This window comes from Eulemur rufifrons, chromosome 8 (assembly GCF_041146395.1).
Source record: "Eulemur rufifrons isolate Redbay chromosome 8, OSU_ERuf_1, whole genome shotgun sequence".
NCBI lineage: Eukaryota > Metazoa > Chordata > Mammalia > Primates > Lemuridae > Eulemur > Eulemur rufifrons.
The window spans coordinates 95,390,300-95,403,789 of record NC_090990.1 but is presented as its reverse complement, the minus strand read 5'-3'; the positions used below and the strand labels follow the sequence as shown (position 1 = coordinate 95,403,789).

Sequence of the window (13,490 nt, the reverse complement as noted above, 5' to 3'; positions counted from 1 at the left end):
TGTGGGCATCAGTGACTGTGGGTAGATGTACATGGAATTTGTACCAGAGCCTGGCAGCAGCAAGAGAAACAAAGTCTTTTATTTTTCTCACCCCAATATTCCACTGCGGGGGCAAGAACACCGGCAAGGGGAGCTGCCCTAATGCCGACCGAGCCCAGACCTGAGAGCAGTCACTTGCCTGTTCTGAGGCCTCCCAGAGTGGCACATCTGGGTGTAAGAGCTCTGCCATGTGTGCTTCCTGCATGCTGCTGGGCCTCCACCACCAAGCACCAGGAATGGCAGCAGGAAAAAGGCACTTCCTCCACACCTGCCACCACCCCTTCTCACCAGCAGTGTGGTAGCCACTGCCTGATCCACTGGGGCCTTTCCCCGGGGCCTGCCACCACATCCTGCCCTGCTCAGAGGCCCAGCAGCAGGGGTGTCTGCAGACCCTCTACAGCTTCCTCCCCTTCTACATCCCAGGATGACAGGCAGACTCGTTTACCACACAGAGCCAGTGAGAGAGGGTCCTGGAGGAGCCTGCTCTGCTATCCATAGGCTTTATGCCGAGCTGGTTACTCTCTGTGCCCCAGCCAGACTCAGGCCTCTGCTTCCTAAGAGGCTGTGAACTTAGCCTACTGAGCCAGCTACAGATCTGCTGTGCTTTGGCTGGCCACACTCTCCAGCCTGGGTCACGATTAAGGGACTCAAGAAAGTAAGCTCCAACTTGCTAGGAAAAAAGAATTTGTGGTCAGACACAATGAATATGAGAAGGCTGCACTCCTCCTGGCACTCAGCCCAGCTGGTGGGAAGCAGAGGTGAGGACGTGAGGGGTGGTGTGCACAGGAGGCAGAGGCGGCAGCATCCCACCCCTGCTATTGATTCCTGCTGTGCTCCCTCCTGCTCAGCAGGTGTGATTTTGCACCAGATTGCCCCTCCTGCCCCCCTTCATCTTCTCTGCTCCCTTTGTTTTCCTTTTTCCCCCCATGGCCAGAGCTAGGAAACAGAAGAAAGGTAGATGGGAAGGGCTGAGGATCACGTCAAGAGGACAATTGTCAAGTCTTATTTGTCCTCCTGCTCCAAATGGCCATCATCAAAAAGGCATCTCCCAGGCTAGTTGAGAGAGAGATCCCAGCCCCCAGGATGCCATACTTGATTTCTCCTAGTCTGCGGGTCCTTGACATCTTCATAAATTGTCAGAAATTCCTCAGGGCTGGTCTCTGCAGGAAGAAGGAAGCAAAGAATAGAGCTGAAAAAAACTCCAGAGGGCCTCTAGCTCAGGCTTCAGTTTCTAACAAGTCCCACCTCCATGCCAGATGGCCAAGACCTGAAGAAAAGTCCTAGAAAGGAGGCAGGTGAGTGCTCTTCCCAGGATACCCAAAGAGCACAGAGGCAGCAACTGTACCAACACACCTCCTCCAGCAGGCTAGGCAGTCCCCCACCCAACCAGCCACCTGCAGAGAAATCCGCAGGCACGTTGGGATCTGATTGTGAACATCTGGCAGGCAGCACAGAAGGTGGGAACTGGGAGACAGGGCCCAGCAGCCACTGCTTGCTCACCCCCAAGCATGCACACACCTACCCCAACACTCCCTGCTCCCACACATTCCCCCCCCCACACACACACACAGGGCCAAGTCACTGCATCTGATGCCTCAGGCAACAGCACCTCCTCAAGGACCTTTCACTTACGTGGCTGCTTCCTCTTCCTCTTCCACACATAGAAGCCTGCAAGGGTGCCCAGGAGCAGTGTGATTAGAATCACAATGGTCACCAAAAGGGGCCAAAATCTGAATTCTGCAGGATACAGAAGGCACAAGGAGTGAACTGTGAGCTCTCCCTCTTCTTTCTTCCCACCTGTCTGCGGCAGGGGCTGCCTCAAAACACACTCTCCTCTCTAGTGCGGCTGATCTCCTCGTGTCCTGTGAAGTCACCCTCAAGGTTTTCTCTTTGCTCAGTTGTGTGCCCTCCCCTGAGTGATACCCAGAGCATAGATATTATTAATAATATCTGACAGACCTGGCTCAACTACTAACTCTGTGAGCTCTGTGCTACTTATTTAACCTTTCTGAGCCTCTTAGAGAGCCTCTCGGGTTTTCTCACCTGTAAGAAGGAGATAATGCTATCTACTTATAGGGGTTAGTTACCTGATCTAATACAGGCGGCCCACCATATCTGTGGCTTCTGTGTCTGTGGATCCAACCAACTGCAGATCCGAAATATTTGGGAAAAAATTACATCTGTACTGAATATGTACTGATTTTTTCTTCATTATTCCATAAATAATATAGTATAACAACTATTTACATAGCATTTACATTGTATTAGATGTTATAAGTAACCTAGAATGATTAAAGTGTATGGGAGAATGTGTGTAGATAATATGCAAATACTGTGCCATTTTATATAAGGGATTTTGGAATCTGTGAGGGGTCCTAGAACTAGTCCCCCATGGATATCAAGGGATGACTATATATGTGAAGCATCTGGCACAGCACATGTTACATCTATTCATTCATTTGTTTTTAACTTGACAAATGTTCATTGCGTAGCTATGATGTGCTAGGCAAGTCTTCCGTTTCACCTTCCTACTATTCCTGCCTTTGTGGCTCTTCCTCATTTGAATGTCTACATTTAACATTTGTGTCACACATATAGCCTGATGTATAATTCAACCAACAAGAGGAAGGGATGTAATAGCTCTTACTTCACCAAAAAAAAAAAAAAAAAAAAAGAAGGGAAAGGAATTAAGTGTCCCAAGCGCTGCCTGACGAGGCTCTTTACAAACATCTCTTTTACTCTTAACAGCAATCCCCTGATGTATTTATTATCATCCCCATTTTACTCAAGAGAAAAATTGAGGCTCAGAAAAGTTAATGAATCTGCCTGAGATCACAGAGCTTGTGAACGATGAAGCCATTGTTGACATGACCCAGAAGCCAGGATCCTTGTCACTACACATTGCCTCAGTCTTGTTTCTTTTTTTGCCCACAAGTACTTAATTTTATTGCCCCAATTCGGCTGCATGTTTCTTAAAGACAGGGACTGCATGTGGTTTTGTTTTTTTCCTGTAATGTTCACATTGATGGCACGTTAAGTTTTTGTCTACCCAATAAGAAGTAGTGCTCATTTAACTCAGGTAACTCTCAGGATGAGCATAAGCAATGGCCTGAGAACTCTCAGAGTATCCCTGTGATCCTCCTGATGCTCCCATCCAGGCTACTGCTGTACAGTGTAGTTACCTCTTGAGGGACTATGTCTTTGGGAAAGTTATCACTCACGAGGAGAAAGCAGGTCTCCATCAGCCTCTCAGAGGAAGGAAATAATGGCCGGGAGCCATTGCAGGACTGTAATTCACCAAGCAACTATGCATTCCCCATGTGAAGGAAAAGGGTGCAGCTCCCAGAAGATGGGGATAAAATTTTTCCCAGGCTAGGACAGGCCTGACTTTACAGGAACTATATGCCTAGAGGTTAGGATCCCCCTGAGGAAGAGCTACAAGGCACTGGGGGAGGAAGCCACGGGATCTCATCTCATACCCAGGTCTCTCTTGTACATAAGCATGCTCGTGGGGTCCAACACTTTCAGCCCCTCTTATAGCCCAAAGTGCGCCACTTACCTGGGGCATTCTGACAGCCCTGAGTGAGGTTGAGGGTTTGGATTTTCCAGCTGACAGGGTTGCTGACATTGCAGGTGTATATGTACGTGCCATCAGCACCAATCTTCTCCAGGATGGTGAGGTTCCTTGTCATATTGATCAGCTCACTCCCTCTGTACCAAGCATAGCTCACATTGCTATCCCTGGAGACCAAGCAGGACAGAGACACTTGGCACCTCCCTCTGTCCAGGACCTTCCCCTGCCCCCACAGGAGGGGTTTCTCAACTTCATCTGGAAACAGAGATTCTAATCAGAAAAGCACTGAAAATACAAGTCCTACAGGAATCAGAGAGACAGGGTAAATGGTCCTATAGACTCACCAAATACGTGAACCTTGAACTTGGCTCTCCAAACTTTTCCAGACTTATTGGTAACCTCCAGGCAGTAGAGGCCACTATCCTCCTGCTCAGCTGCGTTGATTAGAAGAGTCAAGGTCTCAATTATAAAGCTGTATTTATTGCTGATATTATTCAAAGTCCAAGATTCATATTTCAAATTGGACCCATTCTCCCACTTCAGTATATTCCGATATGCTGAATGTGAGGTCAGCTTCACCTTCCATTCAACAGAGTCGATCTTTGTCTGTGGGGTGTTGGGCCATAACTGGAGAGACACTCCTGAGAGGCCAATCGCATGGTTGGTTGAACCTGGGCATTCTAGGAAAGAGAACCCAAGCTGAAAGTGGCAGGAAGAATGTCAGGCCTGAGCAATGTGGACAGTTGGATGTGACTTCCCTTAAGCCAATAGGATGGGGGAAGCAGGAGGATGCCAGAACCTAAGAGAACCTTTGAGGGGACTTCACTTATCTGTGCCCTCTCTCCCCAGGCTCTGTGGCCCTTGTCTGAAGGAGTCCAGAGACCAATAATAATAGCTTAAATCCCTTCAGTATTTACTATGTGATGGTCAGGTTTCAGACACTCTATATGTTTTAACTATTTAATTTCACAATGACCTTATATGAGGGTCTTATTCCCAGTTTGTAGGTAAAGAAGAAAGAACTTAAGTAACTGGCTCAAGTTACACAATGAGAGTGATGAGGTTTAAACCCAGTCTGATTGTCTTTAGAGGGTGAATTCTTAACCACCATATTATAAACACCATATCTAATGTGACTCCCTCCAAGCAGCACTGAGGCAACTAATAGTGGCCAGTGGTGACGGCCAGAAATTCTGGATGGCTGGACCCCAGCAAAACTAACTCTTCACGCTAAACTCATGGCCCCTCTACTGTCCTCCCAAAGAGCTGAATTCATAGTCCTCTCTTGTAGCACTTGGCACATTTGATTGTAGTCATTATTCATTAATATTTCCCAATTTTTTAGTGACCAAAAAGTCTCCACAAAAAATGCTCCCTAAAAACAATTAGAAAGAGAAAAATAAAAATACATTTCCCAGACATATCCTAGCACTTCTCTCTCAAGGGATCAAGATGAGAGCTAATGAATATGGGGTGTGATACCCTAGAGCAGCCCGGTGCAATCAATGGAGACGAGTATTCTTTCCTGCAGCTGTTTGTGGCAGGGACTCTATGTGGCATGGCCCAGCAGGGGTAGGAAATAAAAAAGTCTGTCTGGGTGCGTTGAGGAGGGTCAGGAGAGTCTAGATGAGATAATAGGAGATGAGGATAGTTATACAGATGGCTCTGTTAAAATGGAGGCCATTAAGAAGAGGGCAGTGGAGAGAGAGGGATGTCTAGACATCCAGTGCATTATAAATGCACTTTCTCCCAGCCACACCTTTATCCTGGCACTTCGCCAAGAGACTGAGTACATAATTAAAGGACTTGTAATACTATTGGGCTGATGAAATATGTTTCTTTCAGAAAATCAAGTACCATATGTTCTCACTTATAAGTGGGATATAAATAATGAGTACACATGGACACAGAGAGTGAAGCAATAGACATTGGAGAAGGGCAGGAGTAGGGTGTGGGAGGAGAAATGATTTCCCATCTCACCCCTGATTTCTGATTACCTAATTGGTACTATGTATACTAATTGGGTGAGGGCTACACAGAAAGCCCAGACTTTGCCACTACTCAATATATCCATGTAACAACTCTACACAGGTACCCCAGAGATCTATTAAACATATATACACATATGTATGTTTCTTTGATATAGATGTGCCTAAGTAAAACATATAGGGCTCCCATTTGTACTTCACTTATATTTATGTGACTTGTACTGGCTCTATCCATTACCACACCAAAACCTTCTCAAAAGCAGAGGCTGTGCCCTGAATCTGTGTCTCTGTCTCCAAGAGTCTTAGCAATATTTATGAGAACAGGTCAACCTACCAAGCATTGCACAAAGGCCCTGAGAAAAAAAAAAGTGAAAGAAAAAAATAATCACTAAATGTACAAAAAGGACATACACTGTCACCATCAATTATTTAGTCTTCATTGAGACTCACTGTACCCATACCCTGAAGCGGTAGGACCTCTTCATGTATAAGACATGGCTCCTGATTCCAGAGAGTTCATGATCTGGAAACAGAATATACTGTCACTCTACAGCATGCATTTAATGGTTGAGATAAACAATCATTTAAGGAATTCTAATTCTGATGATAAAAAACCAGGTTAAGACACGCTAACCAACCTTCCTACTGATAATAACTAGAAGAAAAATGAACATAATATGAAAGCGTGTTGTTAAAGGCATCAGAGAGCTAATAAAGTGCAAAAATAGTAGGGGGCCAAGATCTGGAAGAAGGAAATTCAAAGAGGGAAGACCAACATTTTTGACTTCTGTTCCCTGGAGGCATCTTCTTATTCCATAAATGGCAGCTGAAAGGCTGAGGAGCTGAGCAGAGCTTACAATAAATTGAAGAAACGAAGAGAACATGGAGTTCAGGGCCCTCCTGTTAGAAAGTGGGTATACCTGAAGCCCATCACAGTTGGTGTTGGCACCACAAAGGGTTGTACACTAAGGGTAAGAGTGAACAAGAGATGACCAGCCTGCATAGGAACTGAAGCTCAATCTTGAATCATCACAACCCTGTATTAGACTAGAATCTCTAGTAACTCTAATCTGGCTGCCGACTAGAGGCAAATATAAATTATTCCTAGAGGAAAAGAACATTTATGATAACATTAAATTATTTCTATAAATTTTCATATATAATATCCAAAATGAAATTTAAAATAAGCATAAGGAGAGGAAATATGTCCAAAAACCAAAAGAAAAAATAGACAATAGAAACAGACCCCAGGGAGTATCTAGGTAATAGAGCTATGGGTCATAAACTTTAAAATAATTATGTTTAAGATTCAATGCAATCCCTATCAAACTACCAACATCATTCTTCACAGACATAGAGAAAATAATTATACACTTTGTATGGAATCAGAGAAGACCCCGTATAGCAAAAGCAATTTTAAGCAATAAAAACAAAATGGGAGGTATTAATTTGCCAGACTTCAAACTATACTACAAGGCTGTGGTTCTTAAAACTGCCTGGTACTGGCACAAGTGCAGGGACACAGACCAGTGGAACACAACAGAAAATCCAAATATAAAACCATCCTTATATAGACACCTAATTTTTGACAAAGCAGGCAAGAACATACTCTGGGGACAAGAATCCCTATTCAATAAATGGTGCTGGGAAAATTGGTTAGCCACATGTAGAAGACTGAAACAGGACCCACAGCTTTCACCTCTCACAAAAATCAAATCACGGTGGATAACAGACTTAAACCTTAGGTGTGAAACGATTAGAATTCTAGAAAAAAATGTAGGAAAGACTCTTATAGACATTGGCCTAGGCAAAGAATTTATGAAGAAGGACCCCTAAGGCAATCACAGCAACAACAAAAATAAATGAATGGGACATGATTAAATTAAAAAGCTTCTGCACAGCCAAAGAAACAGTCATGAGAATAAACAGACCACCTACAGAATGGGAAAAAATTTTTGCATACTACACATCAGATAAAGGACTGATAACAAGAATCTATTTAGAACTCAGGAAAATCAGCAAGAAAAAATCAAACAACCCTATCAAAAAGTGGGCAAATGACATGAATAGAAATTTCTCAAAAGAAGATATAAGAATGGCCAACAAATATATGAAAAAATGCTCAACATCCCTAATCATCAGGGAAATGCAAATCAAAACCACAATGAGATATCACTTAACCCCAGTGAGAATGGTTTCTTTATCAAAAAAACCCAAAACAACACATGTTGGCGTGGATGTGGAGAGACAGGAACACTCATACACTGCTGGTGGGACTGCAAACTAGTGCAACCCCTGTGGAAAGCATTATGGAGATATCTTAAACAGATTCAAGTAGACCTACCATTTGATGCAGCAATCCCATTATTGGGCATACACCCAAAGTTTTTAGGTCATTCTATAACAAAGACACATGTACCCGAATGTTTATAGCAGCACAATTCACAATAGCAAAGATGTGGAAACAACCCAAATGCCCATCAACACATGATTGGATTAATAAACTGTGGTATATGTATACCATGGAATATTACTCAGCTATAAGAAATAATGAAGATACGACATCTCTATGGTTCTCCTGGAGAGAGTTGGAACCCATTATATTAAGTGAAGTATCCCAGGAATGGAAAAACAAGCATCACATGTACTCACTGGAAAATTGGTTTCCCTGATCATCACCTAAATACACATCTGGGAACAATACCAATCGGATATCAGACTGAGGTGGGGGGTGTGAGGAGGGGATGGGTATATACCTACATGATGAATGCAACTCGCACTGTCTGGGGAACGGGCACACCTGGAGCTTTGACTTGGGGGGACAGGCGGTGCATGGGCAATGTATGTAACCTGAAATTCTGTATCCCCCATAATAAGATGAAATAAAAAAAAAAAAAAAGAAAAGAAAAGAAAAGAAAATACAAGTTTGAGAATTTCATCAGAGAGCTAGTATGATAGAACAGAAAAATAGCCAGGTCTTTGCAATGTGGCTTTGCAGCCCCTCCCATTATCAAGAGAGGGGTCCATCCACTTCCCTGTCTTTTGTAACTGGGCTGGCCTTCTGAATAGAATGCAGCAAAAATGATGTTGTGCCAGGTCTAAGCTTAAGACTGAAGAGGACTTGCACATTTCTACCTGTTCTCTTGGAAACTTGTCTAGCCAACATGTGAACAAGCCTAGGATAGCCTGCTGGAAAATGAGGCATCACACAGTGCAAAGATAAACCAACACAGCTGAGGCCCTCCTAGATGAGTCACCCTAGCCAATCGGGCAGCTGACCATACATGCATGAGCGATGCAAGCTGAAACCAAAAGAACAGATTAGCTGAGCCCAACCCAAATGACCAACTAGCAGAATCATTGACTGAGTAGGTGATGGTTATTTTAAACTACTGAATTTTAGTTTTTTGTTTTGTTTTGTTTTGGATCACTTGAGCTCAGGCATTTGAGACCAGCCTGAGCCCTAAGCAAGAGTAAGACCCGGTCTCTACTAAAAATAGAAAAAATTAGCCGGGCGTGGTGCCACACTCCTTTAGTGCCACACTCCTTTAGTGCTAGCTACCCAGGAAGGTGAGGCAGGAGGATCACTTGAGCCCAGGAGTCTGAGGTTGCTGTGAGCTAGGCTGACACCACAGCACTCTAGCCCTGGCCACAGAGCAAGAATCTGTTACAAAAAGAAAAAAAGAAAGAAAGTAAAGAAAGAAAGAAAGGAAGAAGAATATGACTAAGGACCTACAGATATTTTAAGAGACAATAAGAAAGTATTATGAATACCTTTATGTCAATAAATTAGAAAATTCAGATTAAATGGATAAAATTTCTTAGAAAATACAACATACCAATACTGACATAGGAAGATGCAGAAATTCTGAAGAGTTCTGTATCTATTAAAGAAATTGAATTCATACATTAAAATCTTTCTACAAAACTCTAGGCTCAGACAACTTCACTAGTGATTTTTCCAAACATTTACAAATTAGTACCAATCTGTTCCACAGAACAGAAACTATTTTTTGAGGCCAGTAAAACTCTGATAGCAAAATTTGACAAAAATATAACGAGAAAGAAAAGTCACAGGCCAAAATGTCTCATGAACATCATTGAAAACTGAATGTTAGCAAACTGAATATAATAGTACATAAATAAAATAATACAACCTGAACAATTGAGATTTGTCCCAAGTATTCAAGGTTTATTAGCCTTTTTTTTTCTGTTTTGAGACAGGGTCTCACTCTGTCGCCTGGGGTAGAGTGCAGTGGTGTCATCATAGCTCACTGCAACCTCAAACTCCTGGGTTCCAGTGATCCTGCAGTCTCAGCTTCCTGAGTGGCTGGGACTAGAGGTGCGCACCACTACGCCTGGCTAATTTTTCTATTTTTTTGTAGACTTGGGGTCTTGCTCTTGTTCAGGCTGGTCTTGAACTCCTGGCCTCAAGCAATCCTCCCAACAGGCCTCCCAGAGTGCTAGAATTATAGGCATGAGTCACTGCCCCCTGCCAAGATTTATTAGCATTTTTAAAATCCATGAATGTAATTCACCATAGTAACACAATAAAATGAAAAAATAAAATGATTGTCTCAATATGTGCAGAAGAGACATTTGTTAACATTCAATACACATTCATGATTTTAAAAACACTTTCAGCCAACTAGGAATAGAAAGGAACTTTCTTAATCCGATAAATAATATCTACCAAAAACATACAGCTAACATCATATTTAGTGATAAAATATAGAATGCTTTCCTCCTGAGTTCAGGAACAAGAAAAGGATTCCATGATTACCTCTTTTAATCAGCATTGTACCAGAAGTCATAGCTAATTCAACAAAGCAAGGAAAATAAAAGTAATAAAAATTGGAAATGAATACATAAAACTGTTATTGTTCACAGATGATACAACTGTGTATATAGAAAATCCAGAGAAATATATGAGAAACTATTTGAATGTATATGTCAGTTTGGCAGGATTGCTGGATATCAGGTCAATATACAAAAATCATTTGTATTTCTACACATTAGTGCAAATAGATAGAAAATGCAACTTTGAAAACAATACGATTTGCAATAGCACAAAAAAATTAAAATACCTAGAAATGAATTCAACAAGAAATATTTAAGATCTACACATATAGTACAGCAAGAGATTTCTAAGAAAAATTTAAAGAGCTAAAAAATGCTGGGTTATACAATTACTTTGAATTTTTCCTTTTTTTTTTTTTCTCATGCTACCTTGTCTAAAATCATGCTTTTTATTGGAAGACTTAATGTTGCTAAGATGTCAATTCTTCCTAAATTATAGATTCAACAGAATTCCAATAAAAATTCTAACAAGTTATTTTTATAGCAAATGACAAATTTATTCTAAAATTTATCTGGAAATGTAGTACCTAAAATAGCCAAGGCAATCTTGAAGAACACTTTCACTATCCAATATCAAGACTTATTATAAAACATTGGAAATTAAAATAGTGGCCAGGCAGGGTGGCTCACGCCTGTAATTCTAGCACTCTGGGAGGCTGAGGCGGGCGGATCGTTTAAGCTCAGGAGTTCAAGACCAGCCTGAACAAGAGCGAGGTCCCATCTCTACTAAAAATAGAAAGAGATTATCTGGACAACTAAAAATATATATAGAAAAAATTAGCCGGGCATGGTGGCGCATGCCTGTAGTCCCAGCTACTTGGGAGGCCGAGCCAGTAGGATTGCTTGACCCCAGGAGTCTGAGGTTGCTGTGAGCTAGGCTGACGCCACGGCACTCTAGCCCAGGCACAGAGTGAGAGTCTGTCTCAAAAAAAAAAAAATTACAAAAAAAAAAAAGAAATTAAAATAGAATCCAATGTTAAAAGGGTAGAAAAATAGTGGAATATAACAATCTAGAAATAGACCTTGTGTATGAGAAAAATACTGACTGGTTTTCCTCTGCTCTCACACTGCAAGAATAAACACAGAAGAAGAATTCTGTGACCAAGGTGTGGGAGGTTTTCCCCACACATCAAGCAAGCAAGCAATTCTGCAGTAGACACCAGCTGGGTGTCCTCTAATTCAGTTTAATTCTGACGCTATCTACCTGGAAATAGCATCAGAGCCCACAGGTTGAGGGCTAAGTTACCAAGACTGCCCCCACTTCAGATACCAGTTGCAAACTCCAGGTTGTTTTACCTGTGCTTCTGACCAACTGCCTATATATTGGGGTTTCCATGACCTCCTTTGTAGGTTTGATTAATTTGCTAGAGCAGCTCACAGAACTCAGGGAAACACTTATGTTTACTTGTTTATCATAAAGGATATCACAAAAGATATAGATTAATAAATGCATAGAGCAACATATAGGGGAAGAGGTATAGAACTTCTGTGCCCTCCCAGGGCCACCACCCTTCAGGAACCTCCACATGTTCAGCTCTCTAGACCTTTTGGGTCTTTATGGAGGCTTCATTGTACAAGCATGAATGATTACACCATTGGCCAATGGTGACCAACTTAACCTTCAGCCTTTTTCCCCTCTTTCAAAGTTGAGGTTGGGCTGAAAGTACCAACCTTCTAATCCTGCCTTGGACTTTCCAGTTACCAGCCCCAACCTAGGGCTACCAGCCATCAGTCAACTCATTAGCATACAAAAAGACATCACTTTGGAGTTTCTAAGGATTTTAGAAGTTGCATGCCAGGATCACAGATGCACAGATACCTGATCTTTTCAACAAATGGTGTTGGGTCAGTTGAATATCTGTTAGGAAAAAAAAAAAAAATAAGTCTTGACATCTCCCTGACACCATATACAAAACTTAATTCAAAACAGATCACAAATTTAAATGTGAATGCTAACCTATCAAGCTTCTAGAAAAAAGCACAGAAGAATATCTTCTATGCCTTGAGGTAGACAAGACATTTTTAACAGAACAGAAAAACATTTCTAACCACCAACCATGACAGAAGATTGATAAACTGGGCTCTGTTAAAACTTAGACCTTCTGTTTGGTGAAAGACAACATTTGGAGAGTGTAAAGACAAGCCACAGTCTGGGAGAAAATGTTTGCAATACATGTATTTGATGAAGGACTCATATCCAGAATATATATATAATTCCTCCAAATCAATAAGCAATAGACTGACAATTCAACCAAAAAATAGAAAAGGCAAAAGACTTAAGCAGAGGATATCCAAATGTCCAATAAGCATGCAAAAAGATACCCAACATCATTAGTTATCAGAGAACAATGAGATTCCACATCCCCCCAAAATGGTTAATATTTAAAGGACTGAAAGTTCCAAGTGTTGGCAGAGATGAGGAGCAAGTAAGACTCATTTATTGTCAGTGGGAGTGTAAACTGGTACAAGCACTTTGGAAAATTGTTTTACAATATCTCCTAAAATTAAACCTACATATACCCTATGTTCTAGGAGAATGAGTACATACTCAAGAAAATCTTGTGTTTATGCCCACTAAAAATATGTACAAGAGTGTTAGTAATGGCTTTAGTCAAGCTAATTCAAAATAGAAACAACCCAAATATCATCATTAGATGAGTAAGTAGATCATGTTATATTCTTACAGGGAATACTATAAAGTAATGAAAAAGAATAAACTACCTTTTTGGCAATAACACGGATGAATCTCACCAGCGTGATGATTAGTAAAGAAGCCAGACACAAAAGAGTACACAGTGAATGATTCCATTTATATGAAATTTCATATAAAGGGAACATGAAATCAGGAAAAACTAATCTATGGTGAAAGAGGTTAGAATGTTGGTTACCTTTAGGGGGGATATCAATTTGGAGATGGCACAAAGACCTGTTGGGGAGCTAGAAATCTTTCACCTCTTGATGTGGATAGTGGTAATATGTACCTACATATATAAGAGTTCATCAAGCTGTTCACTTAAATTTTTGCATAT

General features: G+C 41.5%; 1 protein-coding gene across 1 annotated transcript in view; it reads right to left on the bottom strand.

Moving 5' to 3' along the window:
- Positions 1-13,490, bottom strand: part of CD244 (CD244 molecule) — a 31,129-nt gene that overhangs the window by 5,287 nt on the left and 12,352 nt on the right. Inside the window, exons 2-5 of the mRNA XM_069479198.1 lie at positions 3,958-4,293; positions 3,599-3,868; positions 1,672-1,776; positions 1,132-1,199 (exon numbers count right to left, since the gene is read on the bottom strand). Of these exons, the coding sequence (XP_069335299.1) occupies positions 1,132-1,199; positions 1,672-1,776; positions 3,599-3,868; positions 3,958-4,293 (779 nt within the window). The remainder of the gene's footprint in view (positions 1-1,131; positions 1,200-1,671; positions 1,777-3,598; positions 3,869-3,957; positions 4,294-13,490) is intronic.